This window comes from Limanda limanda, chromosome 9 (genome assembly GCF_963576545.1).
Source record: "Limanda limanda chromosome 9, fLimLim1.1, whole genome shotgun sequence".
Classification (NCBI taxonomy): domain Eukaryota; kingdom Metazoa; phylum Chordata; class Actinopteri; order Pleuronectiformes; family Pleuronectidae; genus Limanda; species Limanda limanda.
The window spans coordinates 3,110,579-3,130,397 of NC_083644.1; the positions used below are offsets into that span (position 1 = coordinate 3,110,579).

Sequence of the window (19,819 nt, forward strand, 5' to 3'; positions counted from 1 at the left end):
ATGGCCCACGGCCGGCCGGACCAGCAGCAGCAGGACGACCCCCCCTCGCTGGGGAACGGCTTCCCCCCCCCGGTGCCGGAGCCCCCCCCCGGGCCCCGGCTGCTGCCGCGGGTGGACGGCGCGGTGCTTCCGGCGCTGGGGGGGTTCGGCAGGAGGCAGCAGCAGCTGGTGGTCCTGACCTGGATCCCGGCTCTGTTCATCGGGTTCAGTCAGGTCTCGGATTATTTCCTCCTGGCGCAGCCCACCGGAACGTGCCTGCAGCCCCCCCCCGACGGCAACTGGACCGGGGGGGGGGCACCGGCGCTGCTGCTGCTGCCCGGGGGCAACGGCACCACCGGGGGGGGGCAGGGACCGGGACCGGGACAGGGACCTGGACCGGGGGACGGGATGTGCGCCTGCACGGAGTGGAGTCTGGAGCTGGAGACGGGACTCAGCCAGAATGTGGTTACCAAGGTAACGAGGGAGCAGCATGTCCCAAAACCATCATCTTCATCTTCATCATCAGGCTGATCCCAACACAGCTGACGAGCCAGTCACCCACTGACCTCGATATGAAGCTGTGTGTGTCTGTGTGTGTGTGTGTGTGTGTGTTTGTGTGTGTGTGTGTCTGTGTGTGTGTGTGTCTATTTGTGTGTGCACTCCTGTCTTTGTGAGGACCACTTTGACTCTTTGATCTTACACAATCAGGAGGTTTTGTGATCTCACATCGTCAAAGGGCTGGTGAAGGTTTAGGATTGTGTGTCTGTGTGTGTGTGTGTGTCTGTGTGTGTCTATAGTTATGAGGGACAATTTTGGTTTAAAACCTTGATTGTGAGGACATTTTTTAGGTTAGAATTAGGTTAAGTTAAGCATTAAGTTGTGATGGTTAATGTTGGGGTGAGTGGCTGTAGAGAATGCATTGTGTCCTCACAACTATAGAGAGAGAAGTGTGTGTTTGTGTGTGTGTGTGTTTGTGAGTGTGTGTGTGTGTGTGTGTGTGCACTCCTGTCTTTGTGAGGACCACTTTGACTCATCGCTCTAACACAATCAGGAGGTTTTGTGATCTCACATCGTCAAAGGGCCGGTGAAGGTTTAGAGTTGTGTCTGTGTGTGTGTGTGTGTGTCAATTTTGGGTTAATACCGTCATTGTGAGGACATTTTTTGGCTGGTCCTCACAAAATCAAAGGGTTGCTTCAGGGTTAAGATTTGGTTTTAGGGTTAGAATTAGGTTAAGTTAAGGGTTAAGTTGTGATGGTTAAGGTTTGTGTAAGGGTCTATAGAGAATGCATTGTGTCCTCACAACTATAGAGAGAGAAGTGTGTGTGTTTGTGTGTCTGTGTGTGGAGGAGGCAGCGGCTGATAACTGGAGTTATACAATACTGTACTTACAGTGTGTTAGAACTGGAAGATATGTCACTACCACAATATTAACATATATTATACATGAGTCTATTATTTCTGTTTTAAACATCACCGAATGGTTAATCAATGCAAAATCACTCATTATCATAATCAAGGGTAATTAAAGACCCCCCCCCCTCCCTCACATTAACACAACACTGCACCACTCAGCCACTTCTCACTGCTCGTGGAATCAGACGCTTGAGTTGTGTTGATATTAAAATCTGACTCAGTGGATCAATTATCACTGAACGAGGGTTAATGAGACAAAACTGAGATGAAGACGTTGTGGATCAGTCACATGACCTTTGTCCACCGGTGCAGATCCACGCCCACCTTCACGATCACATCAGAATCAGATCCTCTGTGAACTCAGGCTCCAGCTGCTGTGTCGTCTAATAGATTCACAAAGACAATGAGATCCAGTGAAACACAGGAATTCTCTGCTCGTTGTTTTAATTGCAATTTGCCAGGAATCCAATTAGTGCAAAGACAGTTGTACAGACAGGAACATGCTATGAACACGAGAGGATTACACAATTATTAACACCGACGCTATTTCCACGCTGGGCTGAGTCTCTACCTCCAGGGTCATAAACAAACATCGTACAATTTGTGCTTCCACGTGTCCTTGGCTGAGTTTCAGATGCTGAGATCTGCAGCTGTGTGTGTGTGTGTGTGAGTGTGTGTGTGTATTTATGTGTGTGCTAATGACTTATGACCTTGGAGGGAAACGACTACAAGTATTGATTTCTCATGTTCTCGACTCGTGTTCACATTCACACACGTGCAGCTTCTCTCTCTCTCTCTCTGACACATGTACGTGCTCGTGTTTCTCTCGCTTCTCCTCAACATGCACATTTGAATATTTCAGAGTGTCGGCTGCGTGTTTGCTCAATCATCAGCCTTCGTGAATTATGATTATGAGTCACGGGGCTCAACCACTTGGACAGATGACAGATTTCTCACCGTTTGCGTTTAGCTCTCAGATAAAAAAATCCTGCTTCTTCATGTTCACCTCTCAGTCTAATGCAGTTTTGTTGTTTCTCTGTGTAAAGTTGACCACTGCTCTTGTGTCTTTCCTCTGTTTCAGTGGAAGCTGGTGTGCGACTCGGCCTGGAAGGTGCACATCGCCAAGTTCTCCCTGCTGGTGGGATCCATATTTGGCTACCTAGTGATGGGTGTCATGGCCGACTGGTACGAGACCTCCTTCATTTCTGTTTCGTGTCTTTCTTAAGTGTTTTCAAGTCTCAGCCTTAAAGGGGCAACATGGAAGAAATGGTTGGTATATTACCGGAATGGGTGAGAATGAAAGAATTAAAGCTAATAAATGATCCACAGTATAATCAAGAACATTAAGTAAAGGGATGTCGTATTTAACGAGGGTCTACAGATATAAACAACTTAAATTTAAGACTTTTCAAGACCTTTTAAAACATCTTGAAATCATAATTAAGACCAAACTTTCAATAGAAATACACAGCAAAGGTGAAAATATACTAATTTAACACGTTTATGTCCGTTCGACTCCACCACCTCAATCCTCATTGTCCCAAGATTGAGATTCTTTCAGGCACTGAGTTTTGAAGCTAAGATACTGACGCACTTCCCCTTTTAAATGATAATTCTGGTTTCACACAACTTGAAAAAGGTGTTGTGGTTTTATCCAACATTTCTACGGGTTATTACAGCATCATGTCCTCACTGAATCCGTAGCAGAGATTCTGCAGAGAAACACAAGCAGGCAGAAGATCCGACATGTTCATAAGGAAACTCAATCACATCTGGAAGAGAAAAACAAAGAGCAAACAACAGTTTATAGAACAACTTCCTCCTTAAATGAATTAAAACTAAAACTCTCTTCACGGCCAAGTGATAAATTATCTTTGTAATTAAGTGAATTGACTCTTTGATCCGTTCTGAATCCACCGTGGAGCGTGTGAGCCACCTGAGCTGCATCGTGGGAAAACTAGTCCCTGCATTGTGTTGGAGGATCAGTAACCATGGAAACGATGTAAAGAAAAGTGCAGGGCAGTGACGCCTCAGCTCTGACCTGCCCCCCCCCCTTCTCCATGAACCAGGAAGTGGACACAGTCTGAAGGAAACAATGAGGAATGATCCCTTTCACTCGACTGCACATCACAAGCTTCTTCTTCCACTTTGTGACAGTTTCTTCTCTCTCTCCCTCTCTCCCTCTCTCTCTCTCCCTCTCTCTCTCTCAGGTTTGGTCGACACCCGGTGATGATCCTCTCCGTGCTCTTCATGCTGGTGTTCGGTCTGAGCGTGGCCTTCTCCACCAACGTAACCATGTTCAGCACCTTGCGCTTCTTTGAGGGTTTCTGCTTGGCGGGCCTGGCTCTCTCCCTCTACGTGCTCAGTAAGTACTCGACTTCACCTCCTCCTCCTCCCGGTCAGCTCTCCTCCCTCTCTTCCTTCTCCTCCTTCTGCTCCTTCTGCTCCTACGCTGCTGGGTTTCCTCTTTCTGGTCCTTTCTGGTGTTTATTAAATGGAACCAGTCAGTGGGACGTAGAGGAAGACGATCCAGATGGGAGGAAACGGGACTCAGAAACTCATACATGGTCTCATATTTTTATCTGTTAAAAGGGTTTTAAGTAGTTTGTCCTGACTCTTGTTGAGGGTTTAGGACAGAGGATGTCACACCATGTTAAAGCCCTATGAGACAAACTGTGATTTGTGAATATGGGCTATACATATCAAATTTGATTGATAGATTGATTGAAATACAGTATAAAACAGTCCAAACTCCCAATAAAGGTTTTCTGAACAGCAATGAAATAGAGACACGGCTAATTAAGGATCTATATGTCCTAATCACGTTATAATGTCCTATTGAACGATTCACAGCATTTTGAGACATCAACATACGACAGTTATTAACTGAGTGATTTCACGTAGCCTGTGTTCAAGTGTAAACAACATTATTCTATTGGCGACTCATGTAAACATCATAATGTCTCATTAGGAATAAGGTCAATAGTCAGAATATTGCAGACTAAAGGTTCTCTACCCGGTACAAAGAGAAAACTGAGCTAATGGTTGTTAAACTATAATAAAACTTTAGTGAGTGGATACTCTGGTTACATACAGAAACCAGAGCTCTCAATCTTAAGGTTTGTAAACTGGTGTCACCCTCACATGCATTCCTGCCCCGGCTGGACCCCCCCTCTTCCTCTTCCTCACCCAGGCCTCTTCTCTCTTTCAGGCCAGTCAGGGATTAGTCATACATTTTGCTGGAAGCCGGGGTGGGGGGGTTGTCCCTCTCAGCAGGGGGGGGGGGGGTCCCAGATAAGTCTCCACCAAAGCGCTTCTAAAAAAACAAACAAACTAAATGTGAGCCTACGCCTCGGAGCCGTCTGCAGAGTCACTCCTGAGACGATGAAGACGAGAGGAGAATGAAATGAATCTCATGATCACTGGGATCACTGGTACCATTACAAAGAATTAAAAACGTTACAGCTAATCGCACAAAGTCTTAATGACGTCAGTAAACATCCCGGAAACAAAGAAAGCTGCAGGAGACAAAGAGAATTCGTAACAAAGCTTAGATTCCACAGTTTAAATGCTAATGTTCCTCTGGGAGATGTTTAGTTTGAGGAAAACATCTCATGTGACCAACGTCCTTGTATTTAAAACAAGATAATGATATAAAATAATGCTTATTGCTCGTTAGAGGTTTTCCAGCTAAACGTCAACTAGTCATCAAAGTACATAGTTTGCTAGAAGGTTTAAATTATATAAGAATATAACATCAGTGGTCAACTTGACATGAATAAGTGATATTTAAAACAAAGTGTTGACTTAAGCATATTTGTCGGTGATAGCTTAGATTTACAAATAGTGAAAGTACAATTTAGATAATAAAGAATTTCCTTTTAGTCCTTGTCTGTATCATCAAGTTTTGTTTTCTGATTTGCTTTGTTATTTAGGAATATTCAACATTTAAATCTCAGATCTGAGATTTAAAAATAGGACAAAAATGTTTTGTTTTTGTCCTATTTTGCCTGAAACTCCAGTTTGGCCATTACTTGTTCTCGTTCTTCACATCATTAATTTTCCTCCTCTTCCTCTCGGCCTGTTTTCTCTTTGTTGTCACACACTCGCTCACTTTGATCATTTCCCTCTGTTATTGTGGCCAATTTGCTGAAAACAAATACCCGTGATGGGAGCCATAACTATTTCTTTTGTCAGCGCTGACGATGATTGGATAAGTAACTGATTGTGTTAGTGTGTTAGTGTGTGTGTCTCCTGTACCTGCTAACTGTGTGAGACAACAGATTGTATGCGTGCACTTTGAAGTAGGTGTCTGAGGTGTGAGTCTGTTGTGTGAGGCGTCGGTGCATTACTACAGTAGGAGGAGCAGAGCTGCTGCAGAACGACTCTCACTACGACAGACAGCAGAGAACAGACGCTGTCGTCACATTAACAGTGAAACACGCGAGGGATCGTGAAGACGTGAAGAGCTTCCAATAAACATCTGAAGGGATGAACACGTCCATGACAGGTGGAGAGCGACGCTGGGGAGGAATTCTCTCATCAGGAGTTTTTCCAGCAGAGGTAGAACAGTGACTGGTTTCCCTGCTGCAGGACAGACAAGCCACAGACACTTTGTTGTGTTGTGTTGGAACAAGGCTCCAGTGCATTGGATCTGAAAATAAAAAATACTGATGAGCTTGAAGAGCTGACCTCCAGTTTTTAAGTTCACATCCACACTGGGGATGTAGCAGGACGGCAGAGAAACCTTAAACTGGATTATTCCCATAATATTTGGTTTATATTATACTCTAACTACTTTCAGAGTTGGTGTTCAGGAGGTAGAACCCATCATCGTCAGGTCATGTGACGAACCTTCCTCTTCCAATCATAGAACCACTCATTGGTTGATTGTCTCTTATTGTCCTGCAGCTTTGAGCTGAAACTCTTCCTCTGTGTGTAAAACACCAGATGTTTGAACCCATCATGTTTTAAATCACAGCTGAGAAGCAGCAGTTTAACACCGAACACGGTTTCACTTGAAATTAAAACAATAATAGAAACCATAACTGTGACGTGTAGAACCAGCACATTACAGTGGAGTTTGTCAAACGGCTGCAGCAGGAAGGAGAGCAGATAACAAACATGATGGATGATTGTACAGTGTGTGTGTGCATGTGTGTTTGCTGTGGTTCCATCTGTAGTTTCTCCTCCATCTCCCTCCAGAAATCCTCCCTGTGCCTCTCGTCTCAGCCTGTCGCTGTAAAGCACAGATGAATTTCTATTTTTAAATTCAGCGGCTCTCTGACCATTTCCATGTTCTCCTCTCTCTCCTCTCCTCTCCTCTCCTCTCCTCCTCTCCTCTCCTCTCCTCTCCTCTCCTCCATCCTGCTCCCCCTCTCTCCCAGTTCCATTCTCACATCCTCTCCTGCTCATTTTCTCCAGGCTCGTTTAAAATCTCTCATTGGCCGGTTATCTCCCTGCAACACGCAGCGCATAATAAACTCCACTCCAGCTTCACTTTGCTCTGCTAATGTGAATGTGTGTGTTTGTGTGTGTGTTTGTGTGTGTGTGTGTGTGTTTGTGTGTGTTTGCACCAGTTCTTAACGGGTTTATTAGTTTGTAATTTGGCTCCCACCTCTGCATCGTCCCCCCGGGAAACATTGGATTAACCTCTTCCTCCTGTTCATCCTTTTTCCATTTTAAAGGCAGAAAACCGTTTTTTAATTCCATCTCGACATCCTGGTCGTCCATCGTCCGAGCTCTTCTGGAAAATATTGAATATATTGTGTTCACTCTGAGATACGTACATACGCAGAAGTGAGAGCTCGCCCACTGTTGGCAGGAAAGGTGTTTTCAGCCGTTGTCAGAGTGACTTGGCAGCAGCTGCCTTCACTCCAATGGAGATTCAGTTTCACTGTTGGAAAGGAAAACCATCAAAATCTCCATAGAGACATATTCAATTATTCCCGCAGGATAATCTACTCCTTTGTTATTGAACTACAAACAACATATGGTCCAAACAATCACCTCATTCTCCCAAAACAACAAAGTATTTAACTTCTTGAGCTTTATTTATACACAGGAGTCGTGTATTTAAACATACTTGGGAACAGAGGCACAGTTTGGAGACTTCAGGTGTATATAATTCATATTTCTCTATAATATTATGTTGTGAAGTGGAGCTGTGGCACTTTTCAAACGTGCAGAGGCAGAATATTTAGTATTTAAAGGATAAATCTTTCCGAGCATTAGGAGGCACGAGGGAGCTCTTACTTTCACACTTGTGAGAAGAGGGTCGGTATCATCGCTTCTTCCTGTCCTGCTCTGCTCCTCTGAGACGTGGAGTTGATGACAGAGACAGGCGGTGCACCAGTGTGTGTGTGTGTGTGTGTGTGTGTGTGTGTGTGTGTGTGTGTGTGTGTGTGTGTGTGTGTGTGTGTGTGTTACGAGCTGTGGGAACGACTACTGCTGACTCAGCAGGAGAAACTGTCACGCTGTGCCCTTGTCGAGGATTTTATCTCTTTCCAATCCTTCCCTTCGTATGAAGTCGTTCACCAAAGGCTGCAGTGAAATATCTTTATATCTTTATTTTTGTCTATAAAATTACAGAATAATACGATAAATCTTCTCATTACTTATTTCTTCTGTGCATCAGTCGAATATATTGTATCCTATTATATATATTTTTGCTCCAACTGAAACATCTCAACATTTTTGTTGCTGCATTGCTGTGAAATTATGTAGAAACATTTGCAGTTTCCTAAGAATTGATATCAGGTTGTTTTCCGACAAATCAGGTCTGAACATTTTCCTGAGTTTGTCTGTTACATATGAAGAACACATTGTTCGGGTCAGACTCGACAACAGGAAAATATCCGGGATACATGACATTTAAATTCTGCGTGAGTGCACATCGACAGTGGCTTCGTCCGTTATCGCCAAAAGCTCTGGAATCTTTCCAAGTTGACGTCTTCATCTTCCTCGTGTACGGCTCCTCTTCTTCATCCTGAGACAGACAAACTTTCTGGACACTTTAAAATGGGGCTGATGGGAAAAGTTCTGGAAAGTGTTCAAAGCAACAGACTCAGACGTGTGTGTTCTCACACTCAGCCACTCTGTAAAATCTTCAGGATCATGTGTGGACTTCGGTTTACGACTGAAAGCAGCTTAACTTGCTCTGTTGTCTTTCTCTGTTTTGTCAGTTGATATAATAATTAATTGACCAATAAAGTAAATTCTCCGATTCTCCAGCTCCTCCTCAGATCCGGGGCCTTTCTCTTCATGTCACCGATTGTCTCTCCTCTCGGTTGTCACGCCCCGGCAGCAGCAGACAACTGAGCGAGTGTGTAGCTGTCGGCCATTTGTCACCGGGGATCCTTTGACCATTAGCTCAGCTGCTGCCCCCCCCCCCCCCCCCCTTTGTCTTTACGCTCCTTTTATTCCATTATGGGTTTTGTGTTGCAAAGCTGCTGCGACTGTTTCTTTGCAGATGTAAAAAGACGGAGGAGAAGCTGCTTGGGGAGGAGTGGAGGGGGGAGGAGGGAGGTGGGGGATGGGGGGGGGGGCTTCACAGAGGGTGAGAGAACCACTTCAGCCCAGATGAGCGAGAGGGGAGAGTGGTGGTGGTGGGGGGGGGGCGGTGGGGGGGTGGTGGTGGGGAGGGAGGATATCAGCCCACAGGGGGAGCAGTGAGATAATCAGCACAAGGAGAATCATTCTCTGCTCAGCTGGAACAAAAGGTCTCTGCCAGTGTGTGTGTCCATGTGTGTGTGTGTTATATATGTGTGTGTGTGTGTGTCCGTGTGTGTGTGTGTGTGTGTGTGTGTGTGTGTCTGTGTGTGTTTGTGTCCCAGCAGAGTTAGTACGATCAGACACTTAACTTCCCCAGAGAGTTGGGGAGTGTTTATCGGTTGTCTTGGTATTGCCTTCACAAAGGTACAGTTCATTTCTTTAGTGTTTGTCCGTGTGTGTGTGTGTGTGTGTGTGTGTGTGTGTGTGTGTGTGTGTGTGTGTGTGTGTGTGTGTGTGTGTGTGTGTGTGTGTGTCTGATCCTTTGTTGTCCACCGCTGTGGACACAAGTGCCACTGAGACACGTCGCTGTGTCGTGTGTCGACTCAACAAACTAACAATATAGGCCCAAGTGTACAGTACTGAAATGACATTGAGGTACTTGTACTATCATTTATACCAATTTATTCTTCATTATATTATATTCCAGTTGGCATATTGAACATTTTACTCCACTAAATTCATCCTTAGACATTTGTTACTTTGCAGAATAAACATTTATCCCCTAATATAATATGAAGAACCATTACACTGTATTAAGAAGTCCTTTATTCGTCCTGTATATCAAACTACCTAACAACAGTATATTATACATAAAATAAAATACTACCGCTTGCCTCAAAACAGCAGATCTGTGAGAATATAAAACTGATCAAAGCTGCATTCGTTGGTTTTTCTGGCCACTAGGGGGCAGCAAAACGAGTAGAAAACACGACACTGACTTTCAGTATTAAAACCTTATACTTTCGTCACATGCACGTTACTTATTTACATTAAGAACAGATATGAAATAATGTTAGTATTGATTCAGAGTCATGTTTGTTTCCACCTGAGGATTTGAACTCGCTCCTCTTTCTCTCTCCGCTGGTCGCCGCCCACTCAGATCTGCAGTTTGGTGCCTGACAGGCTTTATTAGAGCTGAAAGTACAGAGGAAATTATCTAAAATAGGATTAAAGAAATATAATAATGGTTAAAAACAATCAGGTAAAAGCCGTTCCGTGACCTTTGACCTGGGTCAGTGGGATTTCCTGTTTGGTTCCTTTGTGTTTTTCAGAGACTTTCAATCTCAAACCTAAAAGTCTTTGGCAGAAGGGAAGATGTGTTTTTATTAAAAGGATTTATTGTAATACCTGTAATTCTCTTTTTCATCCACCGCCTCCAACTGAATCATCTCTTTGTTATTCTCTCCGTCCCTCCACCTTTCTCCGAGGGCGTCGCTCTCTCTCTCTCTCTCTCTCTCTCTCTCTCTCTCTCTCTCTCTCTCTCGTTCTCGGCTTTATTATCATTCCTGCTGTGATTCCACCGATGAATGGGGGGAAAAGTAATTTGTATTCCAGCCCTCCTCTTCCCACTTTATTCTCTCCCCCGTTTCCTCCCCCTTGTCCTCCTCTCCCCTACAATGTGACAGTACATGATGCCAGGTTAGCGCCCCCCCCTCCTTCGTCCTCACCCTCCGTCAATGGTCACCTTCAGAAAGACCTTGCCATATGGACCAAGCCATCTGGATTGTACCAAGTTACCGGCAGCATGGGGGGGGAATGGGAGCCGTGGCAGGGGGGGAGGGGGAGTGAAGGGACAGTTACAGCACTGAGCAGCTGAACCGGAGTTTATAAAGAGCTCTGGTGTTAAAGTGCTTGTCCTCCAGGGACGGATCAGTAAAACCAGTCCTCAATAATTCAGAGAGGCAACTCAACACCGGCTCCACCGTTAAACAAACGCACACGTCCCACTGGGTCAGACCACTGAGGCCACAGCTCGGGTTCAGGATGGTAATCACATCGGGAGCGTGCCTATGTTCCCACAGCCCTATGTTCCCACATTTCCAATATTCCTACAGTTCCCACATTTCTACCCCTGCCTGGTAGTTAAGGGTTCACCATTCCGTAGCTGAAGATTTGAAGGAGCTAGCTAGCTTCCAAACTCTCTTGAGCTCAACACCGCTAACCGCTAACCCTAAAGGCCGGCACATGCTTCTGCAACGGCGACTGCGGCTTTTCACGCAGTTGTGACGCGTGTTGCCAAGCAATTCCCCGCCAGAACACTAGGCGGAGTAATGTTTTTTTGTCGAAGTCGGCTCTTCTTCGTGTGTGGCATGAAGAAGAGCGGTTTATTTACATCGCCATGGCGGCACCTCTGAGCCTTTTTCTGGCGGACAAATCCGCCGGTCAGTGACGGGTTATACCAGTGGTCATAGTTTCGGATCTCTTCTGCCAAGTGCTCTTCTATTTGGTCCATATTCGTTCTTCTAAATCTTCCGTGGTTTCCGCCGGTATTATCGGGCATGAACCGGAAATGCGACTCCGGAAAGGATGTAGTTAGCAGACCAATCACAGCCTTGCCGGCTACGTGACGCTTGCGGGGCTTTGCCGTCTAGTTAGAAAAATTTAAGCACGTAAGAAAGGATACGTAAGTACTTAAGGGGCCCGGAAGGGCTCTTACGCTTGCGGGCCCGTGAAAACGCAGAAGCATGCGCCGGCCTTTACCCTAACCCTCTCTTGAGCTCAACACCGCTAACCCAAACCCTAACCCTAACCCTAAAAGGGCTGTGGGAACATCGGGACTAATTTTTCAAAATAAATCTGGGAACATAGGGTTGTGGCAACATCAGGACACATTTTTCAAGATAAATGTGGTAACATAGGGCTGTGGGAACATCGGGACTAATTTTTCAAAATAAATGTGGGAACATAGGGCTCTGGGAACATCGGGACTAATTTTTATAAATAAATGTGGGAACATAGGGCTGTGGGAACATCGGGACAAATTTTTCAAAATAAATCTGGGAACATAGGGCTGTGGGAACATCGGGACTAATTTTTCAAAATAAATCTGGGAACATTGGGCTGTGGGAACATCGGGACTAATTTTTCAAAATAAATGTGGGAACATTGGGCTGACGTAGATCACCGAGTCTCCTCCGGTGTTTCCTGTTGAACTCACTCTCTCTCTCCCTCTCTCCCTCTCTCTCTCTCCTCTCTCTTCAGGGATCGAGCTGTGTTTGCCCGCTTGGCGTTTCTCCATGACCATGGTGGCCAGCTTCCTGATGGTGGGGGGGCAGCTCCTGATGCCGGGCGTGGCCGCGCTGTGCCGCGGTTGGCCGGACCGGGACGACTGGCAGGTGCTGCAGATCGTCATCATCAGCCCCTTCGTCCTGATGCTGCCCTACGTCTGGTGAGTCCCGCCCCCTGAGGGGAGCCACGCCCCCTGAGGGAAGCCACGCCGGGGCTGCTGGGTAGTGGGGGGGCGGATGCTTGTAGCGTTTGAGCCAGGCGACAGCTTGTACAACACACAGCGCTGAGCACACTCGGCTCGGACTCACAAACAATCCTCTCTTTCTTCTCTTGTTTTTCTTCCCCTCGCTCTCTGTCCCTTGTCTTTACATCACACTCTGTTCTCATCCCTCGTTCCCTCTCTCCCTCTCGGCAGGTTTTTCCCCGAGTCACTGCGCTGGCTGCTGGCGACCAAGCACTACAGGAGGTCAAAGGTCATGATGCTTCACATCGCCAAGAAGAACCAGGTCGACCTGACAGCCGAGCCCAGCGCGGTGTTCACAGGTGAGGAGCGATTCCAGGAGAAGAGAGACAAGACGACAAACAAGACGACAAACAAGACGACAAACAAGACGACACACAAGACGACAAACAACACGACAAACAACACAACAAACAAGTAGAGAAACAAGACGACAAACAAGACGACAAACAACACCACAAACAACACGACAAACAAGACGACAAACAACACCACAAACAACACGACAAACAAGACGACACATAAGACGACAAACAAGACGACAAACAACACCACAAACAACACCACAAACAAGACGACACATAAGACGACAAACAACATGACAAACAACACGACAAACAATACGACAAACAAGACGACAAACACGACAAACAACACCACAAACAACACTACAAACAACACCACAAACAAGACGACACATAAGACGACAAACAACATGACAAACAACACGACAAACAATACGACAAACAACACGACAAACAACACGACAAACAACACGACAAACAAGAAGACAAATAAGAAGACCAACCAGACGACAAACAAGACGACAAGCAAGACGACAAACAAGACGACAAACAACACGACAAACAAGACAACAGACAAGACGACAAACAACACGACAAACAACACGACAAACAAGACGACAGACAAGACGACAAATATAACGGCAAACAACACGACAAACAACACGACAATCAAGACGACAGACAAGACGACAAATATAACGGCAAACAACACGACAAACAACACGACAATCAAGACGACAAACAACACGACAAACAAGACGACAAACAACACGACAAACAACACGACAAACCAGACGACAAACAACACGACAAACAACACGACAATCAATCCAAAATCGATCTGCTTCTGGGTTTTAAACTTCCATCTGCTCATTTCCCGATGTGATGACATGAACATGAAATGAACACACAAGGGACTGACTCACATACAAGCCCCCCCTCCCCCCCTCTTCATGTGTGCACACACGGTCATATGATGAAATTCAGCTGCAACAAGGAACATGTCGTCTTTGAATATGAAGACAAGACACACAAAACAGCCGATGCCTTTCATTCAAACTAGAAACAGAAACCAGGAGGTTCCCAGCCTGCACCGAGATTTAATATATTCACATGTTTATAGAAATCAATAAAGTGGGACCTGTAGGGCTACAAGGATTATTTTTCTATTAACAATTAATGTGTCAGCCACTTTAAGGAATCAGTATTTAATTGTAAAACCTTATGAGCTAATGAGAAATAACCATCTTAGTTTAGAGTGACGTTTGAAAATGTCTGAAACTAAGAAGCAATATTGAAACGACCAGATTTATAATGAGATTCGTAGCTGAGCTCTCAGAACTTCTCTCCTCTCTCTGCCACCAACACATCCTCCTCCTCCTCCTCCTCCTCCTCCTCCTCCTCCTCCTCCTCCTCCTCCTCCTCCTCCTCCTCCTCCTCCTCCTCCTCCTCCTCCTCCTCCTCCTCCTCTGTGTCTGATTCATTGTTCCTCCCGGTGGCCGAGCAGACAGAGAGAAGACGAGCGTGGGCAGAGAGGACGTCCTCCATCCGTCTTCAGTTCCCACAGCACATTAGCTTTGTCCCTCAGGTCCCTCAGCGGACGCTCTCTCATTACCTCCTGAAAGAGAAAGGTCTCATGTCTCGTTTCATGTCTCCACACAGAGCTGGAGCAGGAGCTGCACAAGAGGCCCCAGAGGACCTGCGTGGTCCAGATGATGAGCACCAGGAACCTGTGGAAGAACATTGTGGTGCTGTGCGTCAACTCGTGAGTGGCCGAGCTTGTTCACTTCCTCTGCTAATCAGAGCCGACATCTGTTGTGTCGAGAGTAGGGTGGCAAAATTCCGGGAATATTCAAAGTTGGAAACTTTCCATGGGAATTAACGGGGATTTAACGGGAATAAACTGGAAATGTTGTGGGTAATTTATACTAACTGTATTGACCTTGTCATATACAGACATAAATATGAACATTTTGTTTTGTCATAAGCTGATTTGAACCCTGAGGAAGCTTTGGGCACTTGACTATATGCTTCTGCATCGTTGTGTCATTCTTAACATAGGTCTTTGCACAGTATTTGCAAATGTTCACAGCCTTTCCTTCTACATTGGATGAGGTGAAATGTCTCCACACATGAGAGAGTGCACGTGGCATTGTTCTGTAGAATAAGATGAGAAAAAAGTTTGTAAAAAAACACTCATGCAATGCCAGAGATATAAATAGTTAGCCAAACAATTGCAATTGTCTGTAAACATATTTTACAATTGATGGATAAATGAATGGAAATAGTCTAGATGAACAGATGAACAATCCTCAATCAGCATGCTAATATATTTTCCCCAGTAATATCATGGAAACTTACCTGACTAGTCCTGCACTCTACAGCAGGCCTCAGTAGCCCTGCTGTAGAGTGAAGCATGCTGGGAGTTATCTGTGCATGTGATGGAAGAATGCACAGTGGAGGGTTGAAACTCAACGTTCCATACATCTTTAAAATAGAGTTTTGAATGATGTTTTTATTGCTCAGCGTTTAATTTGCGTAGATTTTTTTTTTTCAAAATTCCCAAAATTCCCGAGCTTAACTTCCCATGGAAAGTTTCCGGAAAGTTTCTGGAAATTTACCGGAAACTTTCCGCCCCTTTGCAACCCTAGTCGAGAGCATGAATTACGTATGAGCTCATGTCCCAGGTCCCGGCTTCCTGTCTGACGTCCCTCTGTCCCTCTGTCCCTCTGTCCCTCTGTCTGTCCCTCTGTCCCTCTGTCTGTCCCTCTGTCCCTCTGTGTGTCTCCTCTCTGCAGCCTGACCGGTTACGGGATCCACCACTGCTTCGCCCGCAGCATGATGGACCCGGAGGCGCAGCCGACCGCGCTGTGCCACGCAGACTACTACACCATGGCTGGCATCGCCGTGGCAACCTGCCTGGCGGTGTGTCCCGCCGTGGGGCTGATGGGACGTCGGGGGGGTCTCCTCACCTTCATGATCATCACGGCCCTGGCGTCCCTGCTGCAGCTCGGCCTCCTCAACTGTGAGTTCACACTAAAGGCTCCTTTATATTTGTCCGTTTTTTCGGATACGGACAGATAAGACCGCCCTATCCGTCATGGAACGCCCTCTCCGAGCGCCTCGGACCGCTTTTCGTGCACCTCTGATTTTTCTAACTGTCCGTGTTTATTTCGGAGTCCAAACGGACAGACCTTGGCTGTGATTGGTCCGCGAACATTTCCTTACGACGTCATTTCCGGATTTCACATTTCCGGACCTCAAACTTCCTGCTTCCTCCCTGTATCACAACAAACCCGAACACAACTACGATTCTACGATTAATGTGACGTGTGTGTTAAGCCAGCGGAGTTGTCCGGCTGACGGGTCGTTAGAGCACTGAGGGCATGTGTGCACGGTCACAGACGGTTATAACGAGCTTTCAAAACGGCTCTAGCGGGCTAGGCTAGCCACCATGCTAACTGCGGTGGTAACAGTGCAAGGACCCGCCGTCACGACTTTAATTCCACTTCTATCATGACACTGTTTCTATAATACCGTCAGGTTAGAAGCAAACACTGGATAGTAGTTAGTGCCGGGAGTCCCTGCTGACTGTGTGTGGAAGCTGGGGGGGAGCTAGCTGGGAGGGAAGCTAGCTAGCTCCAAGCTGTGGAATCAGCAACACAGTTCGGAAACAAGACCGGGGAACCGCTGCGCTAAGAAACGATAACATCAGCATCTTGACACGCTGGGTGTCACTTTGTTTAGTTCTGTTAGTTGCCATGGTTCAGTGTGTGGGAGGCGAGCCGACAGAGATAAACAAACACACGTGGACTTCTTCTTCCCAGAAATGGGGTAGGCTTCTCTGAGCTCGTCCTCCGTTGCGCCACCTATGGGTTTGACAAGTAAAAATCAAAAAGACTCTCTGGTCTCCGTGCAACCCTCTCCGCGAAATGGTAAGTAGAAGCATAATGGAGCCTTAAACTGAGCCAAACAAACAAATCCTCATTGATTAAAAATGAAAAAGAAAAACTGAAATGAAGTAGTGCAACAGGAAAATGTGTGTGTGGGGGTGGGGGTGGGGGGTTGGGGTGGGGTGGTGTCAGTGTCGAAAATAGTTTAAACAAGTCGACCACAATACACGAGGCTGAAATCTCAAGGGGGGAGTATAATATATCAAATAAAGTTTGAGTTACAGGCAACACAAATGAGCCTTTAGTGAGTAAGTTTGAATTTCACGTTAAGAACAACTCGTACACTCTTGGCTCTGTGCTCTCGCCCCCCCCCTCCACCCCCCCCAGGGGTCATTAAATCGTTGCACCCTGTGGTTTACGTCTCGGTCTAATCGGAGCCTCGGCTGATTCCTTCTGCTCTGACCTACATCCACATCTTTATCTCAGGCTTCAGCACTTCTCTCCTAAAGGCTTGTTATTTGAATTCTGCTTGTTCTGAGTCAGCACTGTTCCGTCCTTTGTGCTGAGTCATGACATCTTCTCCCTCTCTTCTGTTTCCCCAACGCTCTCTCATGGGATCCAGTGATCGGGAAGTACAGCCTTCGCCACGACACAGGTACCAACACACGACACACACATTATTGTAATCACTCTAAGTTGTGTGTTTGTTCCCGTGCTCACCTCTCGTCGCCCTCTTCCTCCTCTTCCTCTTCTTCTTCTTCCTCCACAGTTCTGCGAGACTCCCTGAACAGGAAGTTCTCTGTGGCGTTCTCCATCATCGGGATGTTCTCCTCGCACGCCGTCAGCACGCTCAGCATCTTCTTCTGTGCTGAAATCACCCCGACAGTCATCAGGTGAGGGGGGGGGGTTGTCTGACTGCTCATTACACACATGAATACAGAGCCTGATGAAACACAGCAGGGGGGGGAGCACTACCGTCTGGAAGCACTCCCCATTCACTTCCTTTAGAGCTCTTATTTACTACGTGACAACTTTTTTTAAGTGTTACTATAAAACGTGTGCAGAGCTTTGTCCTGGAAAAATAAATTCTGTCAAAGGAAGAAAAACCTTTTAAATCATTTTAAAATTAATTAATTTATCCTTGTGCAGTATTTTATCACACTTGTTTTGTCTATTTATTATGTTTTTATAATTATGAATTATCAGAGACACAGTGAAGAGTCTTTTGACAGCTCACTGGCTCCATCTTGTGGTGGAAGTGTGAGCTTGGCGCTAAAGCACCACAAAGGTTCAAACCTGTAAAATGTAAATAACAATAAGTGAAGCCAAATCATGTTGATCGCCCCCTGGTGGCTGGCTGCAGTAGATTTTAGATTAGATTATATTTAACTTTATTGTCATTGCACAGTACAAGTACTTATACAACGAAATGCAGTTTAGTGCAAAAAAAAGGCAGTAAAAGTGCAGAGTATTGTGCATATTAAAGTGAAAATGTAAATAAATAAGATCTGTACAGTAAGAAATATATATGAAATATTACAGTATTAACAGGAATTGTAAGATATAAGGACGATGAATACACTATGAGCAGGATAAAAATATAAATATATATAAATATGAATACACTATAGGCGGGGTAATACAGTAGTACAAAAAAATTAACAGTAGTGCAAATGTACAAATGTTCTGTAAATAAATAAGATCTGTACAGTAGAAATATATATGAAATATTACAGTATTAACAGGAATTGTAAGATATAAGGACGATGAATACACTATGAGCAGGATAAAAATATAAATATATATAAATATGAATACACTATAGGCGGGGTAATACACTAGTACAAAAAAAATTAACGGTAGTGCAAATGTACAAATGTTCTGTAAATAAATAAGATCTGTACAGTAGAAATATATATGGAGTATTACAGTATTAACAGGAATTGTAAGATATAAGAACGATGAATACACTATGAGCAGGATAAAAATATAAATATATATAAATATGAATACACTATAGGTGGGATAATACAGTTGTAAAAAAAGTAACAGTCAGAGGTCACTCCTCCATGTTAGCAGATGGGACGGCAACAAAACTAATAAGTCCGATGCTTGTGTGTGTGCAGGGGGGGCGGGCTCGGCCTGGTCCTGGCCAGCGCCGGCTTCGGGATGCTCACCGCTCCCATCATGGAGCTCCACAACCAGAAGGGCTACTTCCTGCACCACGTGATCTTCGCCTGCTGCACGCTGCTGTGCATCATCTGCCTGCTGCTGCTGCCGGAGCCGCGCGGCCAGCCGCTGCCGGAGAGCCTGGCCGACGGAGAGACCTTCACCCGGCAGACGCTGCTGCACCCGGGGGAGCAGCACCTCCTGCTGGTGAAGAGCGACAGGGACTACTCCCGCGTCCACGACACGCCCTTGCACCTCTCGACCACCGGGGGCGCCACAGTGGCAGCGGCCACCGCTCTGGCAGCGGTGCCGGCCTCGTACGCCCTGGCGACCGGTGGGGAGGTGATTGGGAATTGTGCCGTAGCCAATGGGGTGTGAGCGTCACAGCGACGCCCCACGACTAATTGCTCAAGCATTAACCAGACTGAACCCCCCCCACCCTGAAAGAAAGAAAGAGACTTTTCAATGAAATGTTCCGATGAACTCTTGTGATGGTTTGAGACTGTGACGATAGTGATTTTGTGTAGTTTGTAGTGATTATGATTCTTCAGGAGTTGCCAAAAAATATCGTCCTGGACCACGTTTACCTGAAGTCAGTGTGTTTGTAGGATGAAGGTTCTCGAGTGGCGAGTTTCTCTCTCCGCCGAAAAACAACGATGAGCGAACGAGCTTCTTCTGCTCGTAGCTGTGACTCGTTGAAAGAGGATTTCACTGCATCCTGTGGTTCTTTATGAGTTGATTTGCACTAAACGTCCGAGACACAATCAGCTGTTTGTGATTTCCCCCGGGGGGGCCGACACACGTTGGGAGATCCAGGGATCGGCCGAGCCGCTGCCACTCTTTTTATTCTGCATGAAACGGCCCAGGTGGTTTCACACGCTCCCTGTTCTCTATTTGTGTTCCCGCCGCGAGAAGTCCGCTGTGGCACTTTATCCTCAGTGTTGATGTTGAGGCTTCCTGCCGGTGTTGAGGGTGAATGATGGTTGCTCCGATGAGACGAGCAGCCGGAGACCTGGGCAGACGCCGCGCTAAACGAA

The 19,819-nt window shown here is 46.0% G+C and overlaps 1 protein-coding gene across 1 annotated transcript; it reads left to right on the plus strand.

Moving 5' to 3' along the window:
* On the plus strand, positions 1-19,160 carry LOC133010532 (solute carrier family 22 member 23). Its single transcript, XM_061078121.1, has 10 exons — positions 1-453; positions 2,474-2,577; positions 3,603-3,757; positions 12,148-12,334; positions 12,590-12,717; positions 14,383-14,485; positions 15,519-15,745; positions 17,236-17,268; positions 17,383-17,506; positions 18,740-19,160. The coding sequence occupies exons 1-10, from the start codon at positions 1-3 to the stop codon at positions 19,158-19,160; spliced, it is 1,935 nt and encodes a 644-aa protein (XP_060934104.1).
* The last annotated feature ends 659 nt before the right edge of the window (positions 19,161-19,819 follow it).

Coding starts and splice junctions, on each gene's coding strand:
- LOC133010532 (XM_061078121.1), top strand. CDS start 1: ATGGCCCACGGCCGGCCGGACCAGCAGCAGCAGGACGACCCCCCCTCG. Junction 3,758..12,147: donor TCTCTCCCTCTACGTGCTCA/GTAAGTACTCGA, acceptor CTCTCTCTTCAG/GGATCGAGCTGTGTTTGCCC. Junction 14,486..15,518: donor GTGGTGCTGTGCGTCAACTC/GTGAGTGGCCGA, acceptor TCCTCTCTGCAG/CCTGACCGGTTACGGGATCC.